General features: G+C 37.9%; 1 protein-coding gene across 1 annotated transcript in view; it reads right to left on the bottom strand.

Annotated features, from left to right (window-relative positions):
• The window catches only part of DGKI (diacylglycerol kinase iota), a 268750-nt gene that overhangs the window by 56605 nt on the left and 191802 nt on the right, over positions 1-20343 (bottom strand). Inside the window, exons 25-28 of the mRNA XM_015561238.1 lie at positions 12376-12445; positions 10178-10218; positions 9192-9319; positions 6468-6590 (exon numbers count right to left, since the gene is read on the bottom strand). Of these exons, the coding sequence (XP_015416724.1) occupies positions 6468-6590; positions 9192-9319; positions 10178-10218; positions 12376-12445 (362 nt within the window). The remainder of the gene's footprint in view (positions 1-6467; positions 6591-9191; positions 9320-10177; positions 10219-12375; positions 12446-20343) is intronic.

Raw genomic sequence — 20343 nt, 5'->3', positions numbered from 1 at the left:
AGAGTTGAGGTGTCGTGAGCTAATTCCTAGGTGAGCCTCAGAGGAATGCGCGGGGCTGACGGTGACCTCAGAAAGGTGAGTCCCAGCACCAGTGGTCAGGAGAGAGGGCTTACTGCAGAAATATCTCACGTCACAGGGAGATGTACCAAAGGCACATTCAGAATAAACTATACTGCTTCTCCTATGCAAACTCCTGGATCAAACAGACCCTTATCACAATCTGAAATATGTAAATGGATTCCACAGCCTAACAAAAATGTGTAACATTACATGTCATTTTGTGACAACTGCTACGGGATTAGCACTGGGTTTACTACAGCACCACAAATAGACATTCTAGCTTGGTTTCATGAAGCCCCTTTTCTCTAATGTCCAATATTCACCCATTCACCCAACAAGCCTGCCCTTGTGAATGCCTGTTCAAAGCGTGTGGTGCAAAGTGCTTTGGGTGCAGAATGAGCAATCCAGTTTGTCCATCCAAGGAACTCACACTTTAAAGAAAGATCCAGTCAGCTTCCCTCATGCTCACACTATTCCTCAAGTGTGAGTAGGTAAGGCCGCCTTGTTTTACAAATGAGAAGAGAGCCACTTAAGGGCAATCATATTTCCTCACATTATAAGCATTGGCAAAATGTAGAACTCATAGAAATGGAAGGGCAGAATTTCTTGATGTCATTTAAAATAAAATGAATGTTTACTATTAGAGCAACTGATTGTTTACCCTAACAAGTTTCTTTTTCCCCTAATGTGGATCAATATAAGATCTGGTGCATAGAGAATTCTTTCCTGGCTCTGCCACTAACCTTGGAAATGAAAATCCATTAAAAAAAAAAAAGGTTTAGAGCCCTAATATCCATAACTGTTTGAGGAGCAATTATAAAAAGATCAGGAAAAAAAACTCCTATTAAATATTTTGCACACATAAAGGGACAGAGTATTACTATGTGCTTGGCTAAATGGAAAGGGTAACACCTTGAGGAGAGGCAGGGAGAAGAAGGAGAAAGAAAGATACACATCAGCGAAAATGTGACTTTCTCAGCCTGAGCGATTAGCCGGGGAGGACAGGATTTAAAGCAGTCGGAGGTAAGGAGAGATGAGACCCAACTATCTTAGTGAAACAGACGCACGGGTCAGTCTCTATCCTGACAGCACTGATTGCATCTCCAAGACATAGTCCAGCAAAACCTGCACCCCACTAAGAAGATTAATTTCCTCCCACTTATCTGATTGTGATGTGCGAAGGGTATTTCCACAACCCAAATCAGTGCTCCATGGTCTGCCTTTCTGTTGAGAACCTGGAGCTCTGACAATATGAGCAATTATCTTTTTGTATTACAGTCAGGCCACCACCGACTGTCCCAGGAAGAAACTGGGGAAAAGAAATAGCAGAAGGCAGGAGGGGAATGAAGCTATTGCTCCTGTGCTGAGTCCAGAACTTCTGGGGTTTGGAAGGGGGAGGGGGGTGAATTTCAGAACTATCTTCTCCATATGGTGGTTCAGAATTGTAGACTACACTAAAAAGGATAATTTTTCAGTTTAAAGCATTATTAGGTGTTTTGGATATCTCTATATGTGTTGTATATTCTTCATTGGAGTTGCAGGCTCTCCTTGAGGATCTATGTATAAGTGGTCCCTATTATATATAGACATAGATGCTTTTTTCTAAAATATGATGTTTCTATATGAAATCATAATACATATGCAACCAGTCCCAATAATAGTCGAGATCTAATTCATTCAGTTTGTTTGTTCTGTTTTACTCTCCCTGAAGCAGGAGGAAGGTTGATGAACTTAAAAAAACTAGAGTTTAAAACTATGAGAAAACCGCAAGGGGGGTGGGTTGGTTTGAGTTTGGAGGGGAAAGGGTTTCCCCACACAGATGCAGACTGGCTGCCATGGAAGAAGAATGGAGCGGGGAAAGCACTGCAGTTACAATTCTTTCTGTTTCCCATAGTTATTTTTTCAATGAGTTTTCCATAATGTCTCTCTTATTTATCTTTTTAATGAATCATTTTTAAATTTTATTCTTGATTAATCCCTGTTTTGTTTGTTTTATTGGCCTTGTCATTGATTTCTGTCTTTATTTTTATTATTTTTCTCTTGTTTCTCTGTTCTCTACTCTGGGATTCTTTTTCTTGGTTAATCTAGTTGAATGCTTTCTTTGTATGCAATCATTTTTCTCTTGATAAATTAATTTAGAGCCACAAATCATTCTGTAACTTCCACTTTAATGGTTTCCTACTAATTCTGATAAATAGTATTTTTGGTTCCAAGAATTAAAAATTTCCCTTCTGATCTGTTTATACAGGGCATTATTTAACATTGTGAGTAGGATGTTAAAATTCAACTTTTCCTATCTCCACATTATCTGGGACTCTATGGCTGAAAGCTATAAATGCCTGCTGTACCTAGAATTTTGTGCTGATTCTTTAGGCTCTTTTCACATATTGATTCTTAAATATTCCTAACGGGAAGGTAAATTTTACAAGATTGAGTAAAATTGATATTTCATATACCCCTTGAAACACAAAAAGACACACGTAGCAGGATGTTTACTGCATTTCTTAAATAATAAGTTATTAGAAATCAATATCAAAATGGAGAAATAAGTTATGGAATATTTATAATAAATAAATCAAATTAATGGATTTAAAATCTATATATCAATATGAATACATTTTTTAAAGTATGATGTTAAATGAAAAGGCAATTTCCGAAAGTGTACACATTGTATGTTACAGGTGATGGAAACAGATAAAACAATACAAAACCAAAAAAAAACCACCACATAAAACAATATACATTTTTATGCCACCCTATGTTGTTTATGAATTAAAAGAAGACCTAATGTAAATAACATCAAACAATAACATAATAATCAGGATGGCTGGCACATGAAGACCTTGCATATAATTTTGTACTTATTTAGATGGAAGGATATTTAATATATATTTAATAATCTTTAAATAAAAGTGTATCATTCTTTTTGCTACAATCTCTTTTTTTAAAGCAAAAATAATTATTTTAAAATTAATTCTCAACCATATTTACTTTTGGTTTAATCTGTAGTCATATATACATATTGCACTTATGTAGTTTCCCTATATTATAGAATTTTCCACTTTGCAAGTGCTAAAAGAAAAATAGAAACCAAAGTAGGTCTTTCTTGGTTCATGGGGCTCTGGGCACCGGGCCTTTGCATTGGCCCTTTAGGAAGACAGTGTAGTGCAGTGGGAAAAGCATGGAATTAGAAGTCAAGCTGACCTCATTCAAGCTACAGTTCTCACTGTGGGTGACGTAAGATCAATGTTTTAATCCTTGTGATTCTCAGTTTATTCAGCTGCTAAGCAATAGCAAAATATAAAACCTATGAAAGAATCAAAGAATATTTAACTATGTACAAAGCAAGTATCAATACTCATTACTGACATTATATATTATTATATATTTATATATAATTGCATTATTCTGTACCTGCAATTATACCTATTTATCTCAGAAATGATCTTTAATGGAAATAAAGGGATGTTCTTTTTAAGAAATTATTAAACACAATAAACATTTTTAAAAAGAATTAATAGACAAATAAGGGTAAGGTATATATAGTATTTACTTTTGTAAAAAGTGATTTTAAAACCCCATTTTTATTATGCTCACATATTCTGTGAGCCAGGGAATCAGACAGACTGGTGGGGATTACTTGTCTCTGTTCCACAATGTCTGGAGTTTCAGCTGGACAGACTCAAAGGTTATGGGTGAAGGTTTAAAACTTACTTTGTTTTCCAAATGACTTGGCAGAAAATGTTTTTTAACAGAGTTAGCTGCTCTCATGTATTTAAGAGCTAAGGTAGTATAAATAGCCAGGAAAACTGATGTCTGCCTATTAAGAGAAATCCCTGAAAAGATAATATAACCCAAATTTAAAAATGAGTTGATTTTGATATAGAGTTGTAAGAACTTGGATGTTATATAAAGTGGTACATTTATTTGTGATTCATGGGAATAGTATTTGTTATCTTAGAAAAAATAACTTAACGTAGCATGATATATACATTAATATAGTATATACAGAAAAAAGTGGGGTATAGGAACCTGGATTGAGATCATACTCAACTTTTTTGAAATAACCTGTGTATAAGAACAACTAAAATGCTCATCTGGTATGTCTAGATTTAATTTCTAATTCTGCAGCTAACTAAAACTCTAGTTTCCAAACAAATCTGCTCACAGCTAGATGGCCACTATTTTAAACCATCAATGAATGGCTGACTCATCCAGGTTACAAGCCTCAATTCTGTATAAAAAATAAATGGAAAAACACCCTAAATTGTAAGCAATCAATACGCTATCAGAAACTAACAATGTGCTTTAATTAAAAAGGAAAATCCATAGTAATTCACTTTTTCCTTTCCACTCTTCACACAAAACAAGAAACAAGAAATAATATAGAAAAGCAATTAAAATGAAGTCACCTTTTGCCCTTAGAGTGTCTAAGTACAGCTTTTCCCAATGAAATAATTAGCTTTAGATTTCTCATTTTCCTCCCCTTTGTCATACAGAAATTACTTCCTCTCTTCCTATGGAAATAATGCCTGAATTGCCTCTTCAGTTACCCCTAGGCTTCTAAGGATCTCAGTAATCTTGTTATTTCATGAAAATAGTAAGACTGCATGGTTACAGGGCCATTGTCCCTATTGGATTAGGACTTTGGGTTGGTCTAGAAAACAGCCTCATTTGGTTAATTGCAATAAACTTGCATAACCTCTAAAACTGAAGTCAAATACTGGGTGTGAGTGAGTGTGTCATGACCACAGACTGCACCCAGCACCTGCTCTTGCAAGAAGGAATAACTGAAGGGAGGATTCACTGGACACAAATGTACCAACACCATTGCAAACTCCAACATTCATGGTACTTCTGACCGTGATCAGACGTCAAAAGAAAGCACACCCACTACTTTGATCTATGAACCAATGCCGAAGCTACAACACTTTGGACAACAAAAATCTCTTGGTGGCATTACTCAGAGCACACACACAGGCTCAGGACAGAACACAAATGAAACAGAGTGGCAACACATGGAAATGTTCATACAAAGGAAAACTGTATGTCCCTTCCAAACTATACATGATCACTCTCATGCATGTATTCATGATGTGGCCAACACAGAAATGTCTAGTCAAACACTGTTGGGGTTGAAAGTATTTATAGATCCGCATGAAAGACTCAGTGTGGCTCATGGGAAAGAGGAATGAAAAGTGAAGCTCCATGGGGAGTTTGGGGATAAAAAATTAAACATGGAACTGCCATTTGACCCAGGGATTCCACTTCTAGGAATATATCCTAAGAAGCCTGAAACAGCCATAACCAGTTTGGCTCAGTGGATAGAGCGTCAGCCTGTGGACTCAAGGGTCCCAGGTTCAATTCCGGTCAAGGGCATGTACCTTGGTTGCAGCGACATCCCCAGTAGGGGGTGTGCAGGAAGCAGCTGATCGATGTTTCTCTCTCATCAATGTTTCTAACTCTCTATTCCTCTCCTCTCCCTTCCTCTCTGTAAAAAATCAATAAAATATATTTTTAAAAAAGAAGCCTGAAACCACCAATCAGAAAGGAAATATGCACCCTTATGTTCATAGCAGTGTAATTTACAATAGCTAAGATCTGGAAACAGCCCAAGTGCCCATCAGTAGATGAGTGGATAAAAAAGCTATGATTCTGATCTCCTTAAAGGTGAGAAATCTGAATTTCAAGATAAATCATGTGGATAAAAAAGCGATGGGCACTTGGGCTGTTTCCATATCTGCATACCATGGAATGCTATGCAGCTGTAAAAAAGAAGGATCTCTTACCCTTTGAGATAACATGAAGGGACCTGGAGAGTATTATGATAAGCGAAATAAGCCAGTCAGAGAAAGACAAATATCACATGATCTCACTTACCATGTGGAATCTAATGAACAAAATAGATTCAGAGACATGGAAGCATGCAATAGACTGAAGGTTCTTGGAAGAGTCGGGGGTCGGAGGACACAAAGACATTAATCAAAGAACTTACGTGCATATATGCATAACCCATGGACACAGACAATAGTTTGGTAAAGGCCTGGGAGGGCGAAGTGGGGAGGAGAGGTTCAATGTGGGGAAAAGGGGACATCTGCAATACTTTTAACAATAAAGATAAACAAATAAATAATCTCCTCTGGCATTAGGAGCTAGCCAACCTCTCAACGTACAAACTGAGTGCGAGATACCAGGCAAAGGGCATCCAGGTTTGTTGCATATCTACCATGTTTTAGGCACAATGTTATTTTTTTTAAGTGAAAAAAATGTCAAACCACAGGGTGACACAGTCGTGAGATAGCATGAACACCCCTGAAAAGAGAAGACTTCCCATTGGTGAAGATCCCACCCAATCTTCTCCCAGGAGTCACAGTGGCACATGGGTAAAGAACAGAGAGAACTCTTACTGTAGAGCATGGGAGTGGCTGAGATCTTTCATATCGGAGTCCTCGAAACGCGGAGTTATCATTCCCAGACCGCTGTCACTCAGCATGCGTCTCCGTAGCGAAGGATTCCACCAGTCTGACATCCTGGGAGAGGGAAGGGCACCAGACAGGTAAGCAAAGTCAGCCACAGGACTTACCTACACTTTCTCAAGGTGATTCTTGTCTCTAAATGTGAAAAGGGAAATCCATCTCTATTGGGCATTTACTAGGCACTTCACGTTTATTGTTTCATGTAATTTTCTCAACCGTCATGAACCATTTGTATGATTCTGATCTCCTTAAAGGTGAGAAATCTGAATTTCAACATAAATCATTTAAATGTAACATAAAAGAAGTAAAGAAGCCTGATACTGAAGTACGGATAAGAAAATAATAAAGCCCATCCTCTTCCCCTGCTCCACTGTTCCTGGTTTATGTCTAGTGGGGGCCCCTCATGAGAAAAAGAAAGGGACTGATTCAAGTACTTGCGGATGTTCAGGCTGTGGTATTTACGAGCTAGAGATAATAGAGTTCTAACCAAGAAAAGCCATTTCTTTTGGCCATGATTTGACACAGAGAGAATGACCAACAGGTCGAAGACTAGGGTGAGCTTGGCAGAATGGATTCACCCTTATGAGATCAAGGATGGATTAGGTCAAAGGGATGTGAGTCATGCGTATGCCCAGTTCGGGTAAGGTGGGAGGACAGCTAGACTCTAGTACCTACTGCACCTGGGGTAGGACTCAACACTTCACTTGTTTTCCCCACAACGAATAGGCTTGATTTATAGTCCATGGACCACAAAGAGGGCCCTCTCCATCACCTGGAGCTCCAAGGGTTATCACCCTTTGTGCCTGTTGGCTTTACCTTCACACTGGGATAGCTTTGGTATCACTAACTCTGGATTCCTAAGCACAGCTATATATCTGTTCCATCCTACAACTTCTGTCTTCTCTTGATGCCTACACACTCGGTCCACATCACGGACATGAGCTGGCCCTGGCAGAGTTGGAGATACTTAGAAATAGCAGCAAGTGAAGAGGGGTAAACAGGCATAAGGGTAACTCAAATGAGTAGCTCTGCTTTTACTGTATAGGTATGTGTGTACACTTTGTATATGCTACTGAGTGCGCACGCGTGCGTGTGTGTGTGTGTGTGTGCTTTCTAAGGAAATCTTTATTTTAACCAGTAAACCACTCAAGTTCACTAGACTTCACAAAGGGCAAAGATTTTTGTCTATTTTAATTTTGGCATTCTTGTTCCCAAGTGCTTACACTAGTATATGGCACATAAAAAAAACCTCTAAATAAATATTTCAAATTGTTGAAATAACCTAGAAATATCAATATCATTTTGGTGGTTCAATGTCATGGTTAAATTCATGGGTTCTGACATCAGAAAACCTGTAACTACATCTCAATTTTTCCATTTATTTTCTGTGCAATACTTGGAAAGTTACAGAACTCTCAAGTCATCAATTTTCTTATTTATGGACTTAGGACATAATAGTAGCAAATTACAGGGTCATTGTGAAATGATGACAATGATTTGAATAAAAATAATGCTTAATGAGTATCTATCAAGTGCAGGAACTCTTCTAAATGTTCCACATGTATCAATTACTTTAATCTTAGAACAATTCTATGAGTAGGTGTTATTATTTTCATGATACAGATGAGGAAATAAGTACAGATGACTTAAGGTTATTAAGTCACTATGAAGTAGTGGCAGGGATATAAGAAAGGCATTTAGCACAGTATGTGGCTCATAATAAGTGCTTGGCATGTGACAGTTATTGTTATACAATCTCAATGCTTCAGGATGCTTGGATATAGCAAAGAAGAGGGAGGAGGTGGAAGAGGAGAAAAATAATTGTCAAATCACTTGTGTCAATTTTTATTTGGCTAACACAGGCCTTGTAGATACAGATGCACAAATGCAAGTGCTCGTGCTTTCTAGTTTGGTAGGAAGTGTGGATGTGATGGGTAAAGAAGGCTCAGGCAAACCTGGGTGGGAAAGTGTCCTTCCACACAACCATTCATAAGTCAGACTTATAGTGAATCCGCCTGTACAACACTGATGAAACACAACAGGAAAAGCAGTAGAGTAGCCCCAAGTTACCTGTGGTCTCACTTTCTGTGATTTTAGTTACCAGAGAAATAATTCTTAGGTTTTAGATGTCATGACATTCTGAGTTGTCTGATGAAATCTTATGCCGTCCCACTCTGTCCCACCTGGATGGAAACCATCCCTCTGTCCAGGATCTCCACACTGCACACTACCTGCCCATTAGTCATTTAGTGGCTGCCCATCTAAATTATAAGATCGTGGGGCGGGAGGTATGGGGGGAGGAGATAGAGACTATTCACATAACATTTATCACAGTATATCATTACAATTGTTCTATTTTATTACCAGGTATTATAGCTAATCTCTTATTATGCCTAATTTATAAATCAAACTTTATCATAGGTATGTATGTATAGGAAAAAGACTAGTATATAGGGTTTGATACTAAACACAGTTTCAGGCACCCATTGGGGGAGTGGGGTTCTTGAATCATATCCCCCATGGATAAGAAGGGGACTATTGTATTTTAAAATAGTCTGACATCATTAGAAATGTCAATGCCAAAGCCAAACAAGACACTGTGGGCACCCTGTGGCCAGTCTCACCATCACAATGTCAATGGAGCCGCCTACTCACCCTGAGGCTTGCTCCACCACCAGGTCAGGCAATCCTGGCGGTGTCCCAGCCTGCTGTGACAAGGCCATGTCTGGGTCCAGAATAAAAACCTCATCTTGAGAAATCTCCATCACAAAGTGCAAATGTTCCTAAGGAAGAAAAAGAAGTTTGTCAGAGGACTGACAGGATGCTCAAATCCATCATCTGAAGGGTAACCAGAAGAAAGCTTTTTGGACTTGAGGAATAATGAAATTCCGTGACTAATCAAATGACCACAGTCAATGTTCAGAGGCCTGACCAGTGGACATCCCTCCCTGAAGCAATATCATAGCAAGAGGCTGGGGAGGGAGAGAGGTGAATCCCTCTTGGTTTGGATTCCTAGTTGACCAGGATCTTGTTAGGTATAACCAGAGATGCCCAAATACTGCCAAAGAAGTGACATCCGCAATGAACTTGGTCCAGCATGAGTGGACTTCCTCCCCCTAGGATCTGGTCAAGGCTAAATAGCATCATTAACTAGGTGTTATGACCGGATTCCACACTGTCCTTTCTTTTTGCAGGAGAATTTGGACAGTGGGAACATGTTGTCATTAGGCATAAACATTTTATTTTCTTATTACGGAACTCTGAGAGGTGAGGAGTTGAAACTAAGTAGCCTAGATATACCTGTATACCTGAGATCTTAAATTTGAGGTGTCAACTTTTCAAAGGCACCTGTTTTGACTAGGAAGCAGTATTTATAAGTAGTAATGTAGGTAAGGATCTGAAGTGCAGGCTGGCGATGATACAAGTCTAGCTATTTTCTGTACTCATTTAAAAGGTCAAGCCATATCATCTCCAGTCCACAGATCACAAAACACAAGACAACTCAGGGCTTAGGGCGAAGATTATAATTCCAAAATGTGTGTTTCTGTGTTTTTGTTAGAAAAATTTATCAGATTAGATACCAATAAAGCATATTTACTAGGGAATTTTTCACTTTCACAAGCAGGCTCAAGAAAACATACCTGAGATCTGTCTATTCGATAAAAGCGATCAGCAGAAGTTGCTAGAAAAAAAGAAAAAAGGATATGGTATTCAGAGTGTCCTGTGATTTGGCACTAAATTTCTAACTTTCTGTTCTACCACATCAATCAGAAACCTTCCATTCCAGTTTAGGGACTAGTGACCGGTCCCTAAGTCTATTAGGAAAAACGCAGGACTTCCTTGCCTCTGCTGTTAGAAGGCCCTGCCTTCCCCATTACACCTGCCTGTCAAAATCTTACTTGCCTTTTAAGGAGCAAGTGAGATGTTACCTCCTCTGTGAGCCCTCCCTTAGTCCCGTCGTCCCTAACCACGGACAGAATTCACTGCTTCCATTTCTATGCACACTAACATTTTGTTTACACTTCTTATAGGAACTATCTTCACAGATAATGATGAGACTAAGGTATCTGCCTCTTTAATGGTTTGTCATTTATTCTTTATGTCTCCAGATATTAGGCCCTTAAACAGAGCTGGGACTCCATGTGTGTTTATTAAGTAAATAAAGCCTAGAAAAAAACCCTTACAAAACTCTCAGTAGCCAGACTTCCCAAGAAAGTGGTTCTTATTTTGAAAAAGATCTTGAAGCAGAGCCAAAAACTACATCCAGCATTAAAGGTATCAGTTCACCTTCAAACTGAGTCCCTAAGCTATGTCTGAAGAAGATAAAAACAGCAATAACAATAATACTAATACATATATATAAATTATTACATTTATAAATTAAATTATATACATATAATTTAAACATTTTTAAAAGGGACTGGGCTGTAGCTGTGGCTTGAGGAAAAAAAGTCTTACAAACTTGGGTTTTCAAAAATTATTCTGATTATTCTTAACATTTAAGAATTATGTTTCTCCTTCCTTAAATCTGTCTATCAGAGTCCAAATATTATAAACAGATTTTCTGCATAGTACTAGAAGGGAAAACTCAAAATGCAAACAATCATTTGAAAACCATACTTAAGAAGAAGCTTTCCTCCAAATGAACTAAGAAACAAAACTGTCCCGGCCCCTGCCCTCTAAAAGTAATAGGAGAGGAGACCCCGCCTGAGAAGTACTTTCTCTACTCTGTTCTGTTTAACCAATTGTGGATAATGGTCTTAATCTCCATATTAGTTTCACTCTATAAATAGTTTTATTAGAAACAATGTTTATTTAAACATTTATTATAATTTTAGGAAAGACTGTATATAGAACAGACTATCTGTAGAACAATTCACATACATTTCCATAATTTTATTAAATATAAGTCGTTCCTCTGCAGATTCAGGGGAGAAATGATTGCTTTTCATCATCAGGAATAGGAGAGCTGAAGGAAGAGCAGCGTGATTTACCTTCAGAGGTAGTTGATAAGCCATCAATAGAAAGGTAGGTCATGATTTATAATGGCTTAGATTTCAGATAGATACAAGTGCTCGTCTTCGTGATACTGATCAGACATCTCACATCCTGTCATACTCCTATCCACAGTTATATCCTCTCGGATGCATTCACAGATAAACAAAGATGGGTCTGTGATGAAAACCACGTAAACTAGAGAGACACTGGGTGGTAGATACACTGGGAAGCATATAAAAAGGAATGGATTTCAATATAGGTAACTGAATAGAAAAATAGAATTGAGAAGCATCGAGGGATTGAGAGATGCTTGCAATGGAAAATGGACTCATTGACCGATCAGAAATAACTGACCTATTATGCATTCAATGTCATGCTCAGCTGGGCAGGTATGAACACAACTGAAATTTTCTACGCTTTGATAAAATCTTATGCATCACACTGAAGTGATGATTTGGTGACAATGATATAAAAGCTCCAAAATATGCAAGAGACATACATGCTGGTACCTGTCCCATGGTTACTGAACCTAGCTACTGGCCTCAGTGTAAGAGAGGCACTCAACTCTTTTCAGGAAGTGGTGGTGAGAGCAGGGGTGACAGCGATGAAGGGAAATGCCAGCTTGAGCAATCTGATGCTGAGTTCAGCCAGAGTTAACCAGCTCGCTTTGAGGAAAATGACTTCAGAGAGGTGTTACAACGTCAGCAAGTCCACATCATTGAGGAACCACATGAAGGTTTCTGAATAATCTTTTGGAAAACTGGAGTCCAATCCATCAATGGATGCCTTGCCCTGCAGCTTCCCCAACCCCCACCCTTCCATGAAATACAGGAACACTCACCATCTAGAAAGCACCACCGTGGGGAGAGTCTCTGAGCTGAGAGTGCCCTGGGGAAGGAGGTTTCTTGGTCCTGGAAAAAGACACACACATTCTATGGCTCCATTTGAACGACCTGAGGAGCTTCCCTCACTCTACATTCTGCCACATCATCTATGTCTAAGAGCAGAGCGAGCAACCTTTCCTAAACAAAATGCTAGTGCAAGACCAAATCATCTATACTAGTAAAGGGTAATATGCTAATTAGATTGGGAGACCTTCCAGACACCCTTCAGGACAAAGTCATGGTGGCGGTGCCAAGGCAGAGGCAGTTAGGGGCGATCAGCCAGGCAAGTGGTTAGGGGCCAGTGGAGAGGGATGTCCGACTGCAAGTCAGACATCCCCAAAAGGGTCCCAAATGGGAGAGGGTACAGGCCGGGCTGAGGGACACACACCCCTGTGCACAAATTTTGTGCACCAGGCCACTAGTATATATTAAAAGCGTAATTGCTAATTAGATCAGACATCCTTCTGAATGGTATATATATATATATTTATTAGAAGCAAGGTCTCTGCTTTGAAATAAATCATTTCACATAGAACTTTTTAAAACAATTTCCACATAAAATTTCTAAGAGGTTTTCAATTATTCCATTCAGCATTCATAAATGATAGAACGTGGGACATTCACTTCCTTTAAGGAATTTCTTTCCTTTTGTGATGCTGAGAAACTGGCTGCCATTTATATCTGTGTTCTCCACATAGATATAAAATATTCCCTACAAAGAGAATCTCCAGGGGTAGAACCCATCAGTCTTTTACAAGGTGAGTCTGTATGCTAAAGGCTTAGAACAATAGACCTAAAGTTACCAGAACAAAAGGGATACATTTTATTGTTAAAAAGCTGGGGTATATGGAGTTTTTAATATGAATGGATTCATATTAAATAATTGACAGAAGAAATTTGGTCTCACTGAGGACTGGTACCAAAATTTATATTTATATGAGTAGAATTGATATGGCTATGGATACAGAGATAAATACATATTCCTCTGTTTTGGATTGGCTTTGTCACCCTATTGATTAAGCTAAATAAAATCTTGACATGTGCTCAATAACTATTTATATGAGAATTATGTTCAACATTTTGAAAATTATATTTTGACGTATGCGCTATCTTGTTTTTCAGAAACTTAAGGTTCTTAATGTTACCAACATGTCTTGGTTTGGTGAGAAATATAATCATAAATCAAGAAATTTGTAACGTACTTGAAATATTGAGAGGCAACTATGAAAGTGAATAAACATCTTAAACAAATATGGCTGTCTTCTCTAGGAATAAAAGAACTTGAACACTAAGGATATTGTCTGAATTTTTATGTGGAATGTGCTACCAAGACCACCATGAAAAAATATCCTAATTTCCCTAGGTTAAAATACACTCTGAAAGAATACAGAAATACTTGATTTATCATTTCTAAAGACTATTCAAATTAGAAATATTCTGCTAGAATATTCAAATTAGAAAATGTTGGATATTATTTAGTCTAATGTAATAAAATGCAGATTGATATATTGTCTCAGCCACATAACTTGCTTACCCACAGGCTGATAAAGTAATACTCATATCATTATATACCTCTTTATGTGAGAGCATCTGTGTCTGGAGAATTTTATGCCAGTGCCTGACTTTTCTTTGTTTATTTTGCTTATTTTCTTGTCATTTATTTAGTCTCACCTTAATTCATGAAGCATTTGATATCAATTTCCTTAAAGGAATTTGGTTTAAAGAGAATTTCAGAAGCTTGCTCTGTGAAAACATACTGGTTGCCACAGAGCAATTCAAATCACTTCAAATAGATTCCAATAGACCCCTAAATAGGTCCAACAATCCTTGAACTCCCTCATGATTTTATGCTAAATTTGGGGTGCCTATGTGTATGTGCATTTTACTGGGTAGAGGAACCACTATTTTCTATAATTAAACCCTCTAAAGGTTAAAAAGCTATTAATTTAAATAATCAAACATTTAGACCAGAGACAATTCAATAAAATAAGAAGATTTTAATCAGTAAAAAGCCTTAACAATATTCAGACACACAAGAATAGGAATTATTATAAAATTACTGGTGATTACAGCATCAAATAATGGAGGCCCTCTGAGATTTGTAGCTGTTCTCTTGGTAGTGTGTTAGATTCAGACTAATTCCTAAACAGAAGGATGCAATGAACTTGTTGCTTATTCCTATCCATGGTCCCTCCCAAATGCGTTTCAGCCCTTCAAGTAAGGCACTGTAAGTTCTTCTGAAGTTTATTTAAAAAAACAAAAACAGACAAGAGGAAAGCCTATTTATATGGAGAGTTGGATTACCTTAATAATTGAAGTTAAACAATACTTCATCAATTTAAGGCACAGGATTTTTATGGAAAAAAATTATTGAAAAATATTTCGACACTTTCCGCATCGCCTGAAGATTAAATTGCAATCTTAGAAAATGGCTATAGAAGCACAAGTACAGCCCTAACTTCTCTGAAATGGCTTCCCTGAACTAGGTTTGCATCCTCTCCTGCCTTTTTTCAACTTTGTTAAAAACAAACAAACAAAAAACTCTTAACGAGATAATTACTAACATAATGAGGTCCTATGTTGAAAGTCATTTGAATTCTAAAGGAAAAATGTACTATCCACCCAAAATAGGGAATATTCATAATGCAATGCAATTAAATTAGTGATTTTAAAATTTTAAGTGTTATAAAAAGATACAGAAAAACAGTGAAACTTCAACAAGATTTTTTTTTTTTTTTTGCTCAACAAAAACTTCCATTAGAACTAGTGTAGCCACACACACATATGCAGATGGAAGGATCTCACCTGCATTAGGACCCTAAAGTTGGAGATTTTCCCGAAATCAGTGTTAAAATGATGCTTTGATGTAGCAGACTGACAAAATAGAAAACATACTCACACAATATACCGACACACTCTAAGACACAAAAAAGTCTGGCCACTAAGCACACCCAGACGCTGGGACTTCATCTACGAGATGTGACGGAGAAGAGAAGGGAAATCTGGTGGTGCTGAGATTGTTGTATTTCATCTGAGTTGAAAAACTGAGTAAAAAGTTACTTTTAGTAAGAAAGTTCTACTTTGGAAAACTTAAAATTTTGTAGGATGAAATCAGAAGACTAAGAATTGAGATGACAAAAATGTTCTTGTCCTTGAAATAGTATTTAAGTACCATAGGAAAGAGAGATGGATAAATGGGGAGAAACAATGTCATAGACTGTAGATGATCTAGCCTCAGTTAAGTAGCAAGCCCAGAGGCATGGAACTCTGATGGCCAAGAGCACTAACTGTGAGCACAGGACATCCCTGGCTCCATCACCTACTAGCTAAGATTTTAGGCAAGTTTCTTACCCATTCTGTGCCTTGGATGCTTCATTTGTGTAATGGCTACCAGAGTATCTACTGAAAGGAGTTTTTCTGAGGAGTAAATGAAATGGCATGTGAAACGCTTAACTCATTACCTGGAGAGTATTGTGCTAAGTGAATAAGCCAGTCAAAGAAGGACAAATACCATATAATTTCACTTATATGTGGAATCTAATGAACAAAATAACAAACAAAATAGAAACAGACTCATAGATACAAAGAACAGACTCACAGTTGTCAGAGGGGAGGGAGGTTGTGTGAAATAAGTGAAGCGATTAAGCGAAGAAGAAAAAAATCATAGACACAGACAACAGTATGGTGATCATCAGGGAGAAAGGGAGTGGGGGGAGGTAGAGGAGAGTAGAAGAGGGAGTAAATGGTGATGGAAGGAGACTTGACCTGGGGTGGTAACACACAATACAGTATACAGATGATGTATTGTAGAATTATACACCTGAAACCTATATAATTTTATTAACCAAGAGAGGCCCAGCGCACGATTGAAATTGCGTGAGGAGACACCCCGCGGGGGGCCATGACACACTCCTGACCCACGTAGCACAGGCTACCGAGTTGTGTCGGCTGGGGTGGGGGCAGGCGCTCCTGTGTGTTGTGCCTCCACTCCAGCCCGCCCCCATCCCCAGCCTCCCTGTGGCTGCTGGGGTCGGGGTGGCACTCAGTCCCCTCCCGCCCATCTGCGCACACCTCCTCCTGAGTGGTCATGATGCTCAGCTAATTAGCATATTCCCTGTTTATATAGATAGATATCACCCCAATAAATTCAATTTTTAAAAAAATAAATTCTTAACCTATTGGCTAATATATGAAAACATGCAGATACTGGGGCAGCTAGTATTTTATTTATTTTACCTAAAGCAATTTTGACCTTTAAACACAAGAAGAGCTCATCAAGCCACATTTCAGATCAGATCTTTCAGATGGTGCTATAGCAACACTACACTGCTTTATCTATAAATGCATTTGTTATCAGTTTTTGGGTTTTAAAGAAAAGAAACAGGACAGATTCATGTAAGTGGACACAGAAAAGAGTGACATCAAACAAAGGCTGAAATCATGCCATTTTTGATTTGGTGTTTGTAGGACTTGTCTTAATCAGAAATGCAATGCCTCTTTTCACAGAATTAACAACTACACAATTGTCTTAAATACAGGGTATTGTCTTCAAGGTTGAATATCTTGCATCACCAACAGCAATAATTTTCAGAACAGTTTATTTTACTGACCTTGCCTCATTCAATAGTATTCCCCATTTTTCATTTGCTGATTTGGGTTGTTACACAACTATCCATTATTTTATTCCTATAACATAATTATGACCAATCTCTTCAATGCATAGTTATTAAAGCTAATATAGTGCAAGGCATGTGATTCATAAGGTCATGAATGAGAACAAAGCATTGGCCAACTCTTCAGAGGGTGTCTAATGCACCATCTACATCCTCCGAGTTCCTTTCTTGCTCCAATTTTTGGAGTTGCTATATGTCTAATTTATCAGATTGCAACTTCTTTTCCAAAGGGATGGTCATTGTGATTTTAATTTATTTCCTAACTATTGTCAGAAGTCACTGATTTTGAGGAAAGGGTTTTTGAGTCAGGTGCCCAAAGAATTGGAGTCTCGTAATGAAAATAGCAGAAGACTTCATTGGGAAGCTTATGGAAGGCTCAACTCACATTTAAGAAAGTCCTTTCCTTTCAAGTCTGAAGTTTGGGGCTCACAACCTATGGTGGGGGCAGAAGTTTTCAAATAGCCCTGACACTGATGTTAGCTAAGATGTGCCAAGCGGTCCAATCTTAAATCATACACTCCACTGATACAGAGGCCAGTTGTCATGATGTCAAGTAGAGCAGAGGCTGCTGATTCTTGCTTTTCCTTTATCGCTCCTTCTACTTTAAGACCTCCACCTACAGCTTCTGCCCTGACTCATTCTCATTGTCTGGCATTAAAAGGCAATTTCAACAAGCTGTCAATTACTCAGTGAATAACATTTTAGGGACTGGTACTCATTCTTTCCTTTTTTCAAATCTGCAGTATACTGACAGTATACTCCCTTTTGTTATTCAGAGAATTTTTCCATAAATATTGTTCCTCTGTATTCCTTGATGGTTCTATATTAAATAAAATTTAGACTTATCAGTCCTTTTCTGTTATTTGATCTACTGAATACTCTCATATTTGGGGAATGTCCCCCATCAGAATATGTATAAGAAAAATTACTAGAATTCACAAAATCATCTCACTTGGTTGTAGAGTTAGTTGGCCACTGCTAGAGTTCACTTAGAAGTATTAGGCTACAGTCTAAGTTAGTGAGTTGATTTTAATCCATATTCTTATGCTTATTCTAAATCCATATTCTTTGTGTCATTAAGAAGGTGCATAATCTAGCCCCTATACAACCATCCTACCATCTACTCTACTATTCTCCCTGAACCTAATTTATAGCACCTAAAAGCAATACCCAAATGAAAACCTGGAGCTTTGAGATTTTAAGTAAACTCTCAACAGTATCCATTTTTTAGGTGGTGGAGTTGCAAATCAAATGCAGGCCTCTTTTCACTACAGAGCCTGTGATCTTATATGCCAGGTTTTATGGCTTCTAGAGGAATGGGTCGGGGAGGATGACTGAATATGCTTAAGTGAAGTTTTTTTTTGACTCAGCTCAAGCAAAAACATGAAGAAAGCAAAAGTTAGGAAGATCTTAATGGCTATGAAGACCTTTCTTCGACTCCGATATTCAAGGATTTTTTCCATAGATTCAGCTTTCGTTAACTGTCAAACTAAACCTCCATATTTCTTATCACAGTTCACTGCCTGGTAACTCAGAAGTTTTCCTCCCTCAAAGTTTCAGTCACTGCTGCCTGTGCACTTTCCACTCTTATGAACCTGTCTGCTTAAGAATCCCATAGAAATGTGATAATCAATGAGGACAGAGAACCACAACCCAGAGACCAGGAACTGAGATAACATTCATGTAAAGGAAATTCTGATTACAGAATTTAGATAACTTTGCTGTACATGTTATGTGACTGCAATTCTAAGTTTCATACCAATATGGGCCAATATTAGTAGGCTGTTTAGCAGGTGATATGGTTATAATTTATGCTATAATTTTATTTTCAAATCTGTACAGTGATGCTTGTTGAAATACTGTTTACAAAATCAATGTATAGCAACCAAAACTTTATATAACCTAAATTTCTATCCAGAGAGATAGGGTTAAATATATACCATAGACTAGAACAGAGTTTTTAAAAATTGGGTTAGAGTATTATTTATTAGCAAGATATAATGTCCATGGTATATTATTGTTAAAAATAAATAGTGGTATAATGTGTACAGCTAGTGTACAAAGAATATAAGTACATTTTCATTTTTAAAAAACAAACAAAACATCACATATGTCTATGTGTGTAGCTTTGAATAGATTTGGAAAAAGGTACAAAAGGATGCATAGCAGAAAGGTGCTATACTAATGTCTACTTTAGGTGGGGAGTTGAAAACCAAGCAGAAATCTAGAATTGTATACAATCAGAAAACTAAGATAATCCAGGATTATAAAATCTGGCAGATTTCATGACATAAATAGTTAATGAAAGTCAAGAAAAATGCCTTAAGGATCTTCATTTTAAAGATAACTGCATATTTGGATGGATTAAAATGGAGCAGTAATTAAGAGAAGCTGATTGTCAAAAAGGAATCACATGCCCTAACTGGTTTGGCTCAGTGGATAGAGGGTCAGACTGCGGACTGAAGGGTCCCAGGTTCGATTCCAGGAAAGGGCACATGCCCGGGTTGCGGGCTTGATCCCCAGTTGGGGGCATGCAGGAGGCAGCCGATCAATGATTCTCTCTCATCATTAATGTTTTTCTCTCTTCCTTTCCCTTCCTTTCTGAAATCAATAAAAACATACGTTTTTAAAAAAAAGGAATCACAGTAACTTAAAGGCGGTCCATGAACTTCTTTCTAACATTCTTCACTAATCATGGCCACATAGGCGACTAGGTTCTTATATACTCGGGATTCACATGATTCCTACATCTTGTCTATCTACACGCCTTCCTTTCCTACTCAAGAAGGAGAATCAGAATACAGGTGAGTGAGAGTGATGGTAGGAAAGAGGTAATCCTGAATTTGCTGTAACTTTGTTTTAAATAACTCTAATTGCTAACACATTGTAGATGATACACCTCCCATCACTGTGTCTTCACAGAGGGCCACACACTCTACAATTCAGGAGCAACAGAAGAGTAGCGAGCAGTGTAGTATGAATCAGCCTGCCGGGAGCTGGTCCATCCTTGCTGTTTCAAGGGACCTGGCATATATGGCATACTGTTCTTAATATATTTGCTCACCTTCTTGGCACTATGTGTTTTAACCAAGGTCACCTCTCCGAGAAAGGTTGTTTCCCCAGGTAGGGATTTTCCCCTGAAGTTAGGGAGGGAATAAAACTCCTTCACTAAGTGCCAGGCGGGTAATTAATCTCTTTAACTACGAACAATCATGCTTAAGTACATAATCTTTACTCCCTGGAATGGAGATA

The sequence above is a fragment of the Myotis davidii genome, unplaced genomic scaffold (assembly GCF_000327345.1).
Source record: "Myotis davidii unplaced genomic scaffold, ASM32734v1 scaffold1316, whole genome shotgun sequence".
In the NCBI taxonomy this organism is placed as follows: domain Eukaryota; kingdom Metazoa; phylum Chordata; class Mammalia; order Chiroptera; family Vespertilionidae; genus Myotis; species Myotis davidii.
This window is presented reverse-complemented; position numbering and strand designations above follow the sequence as displayed.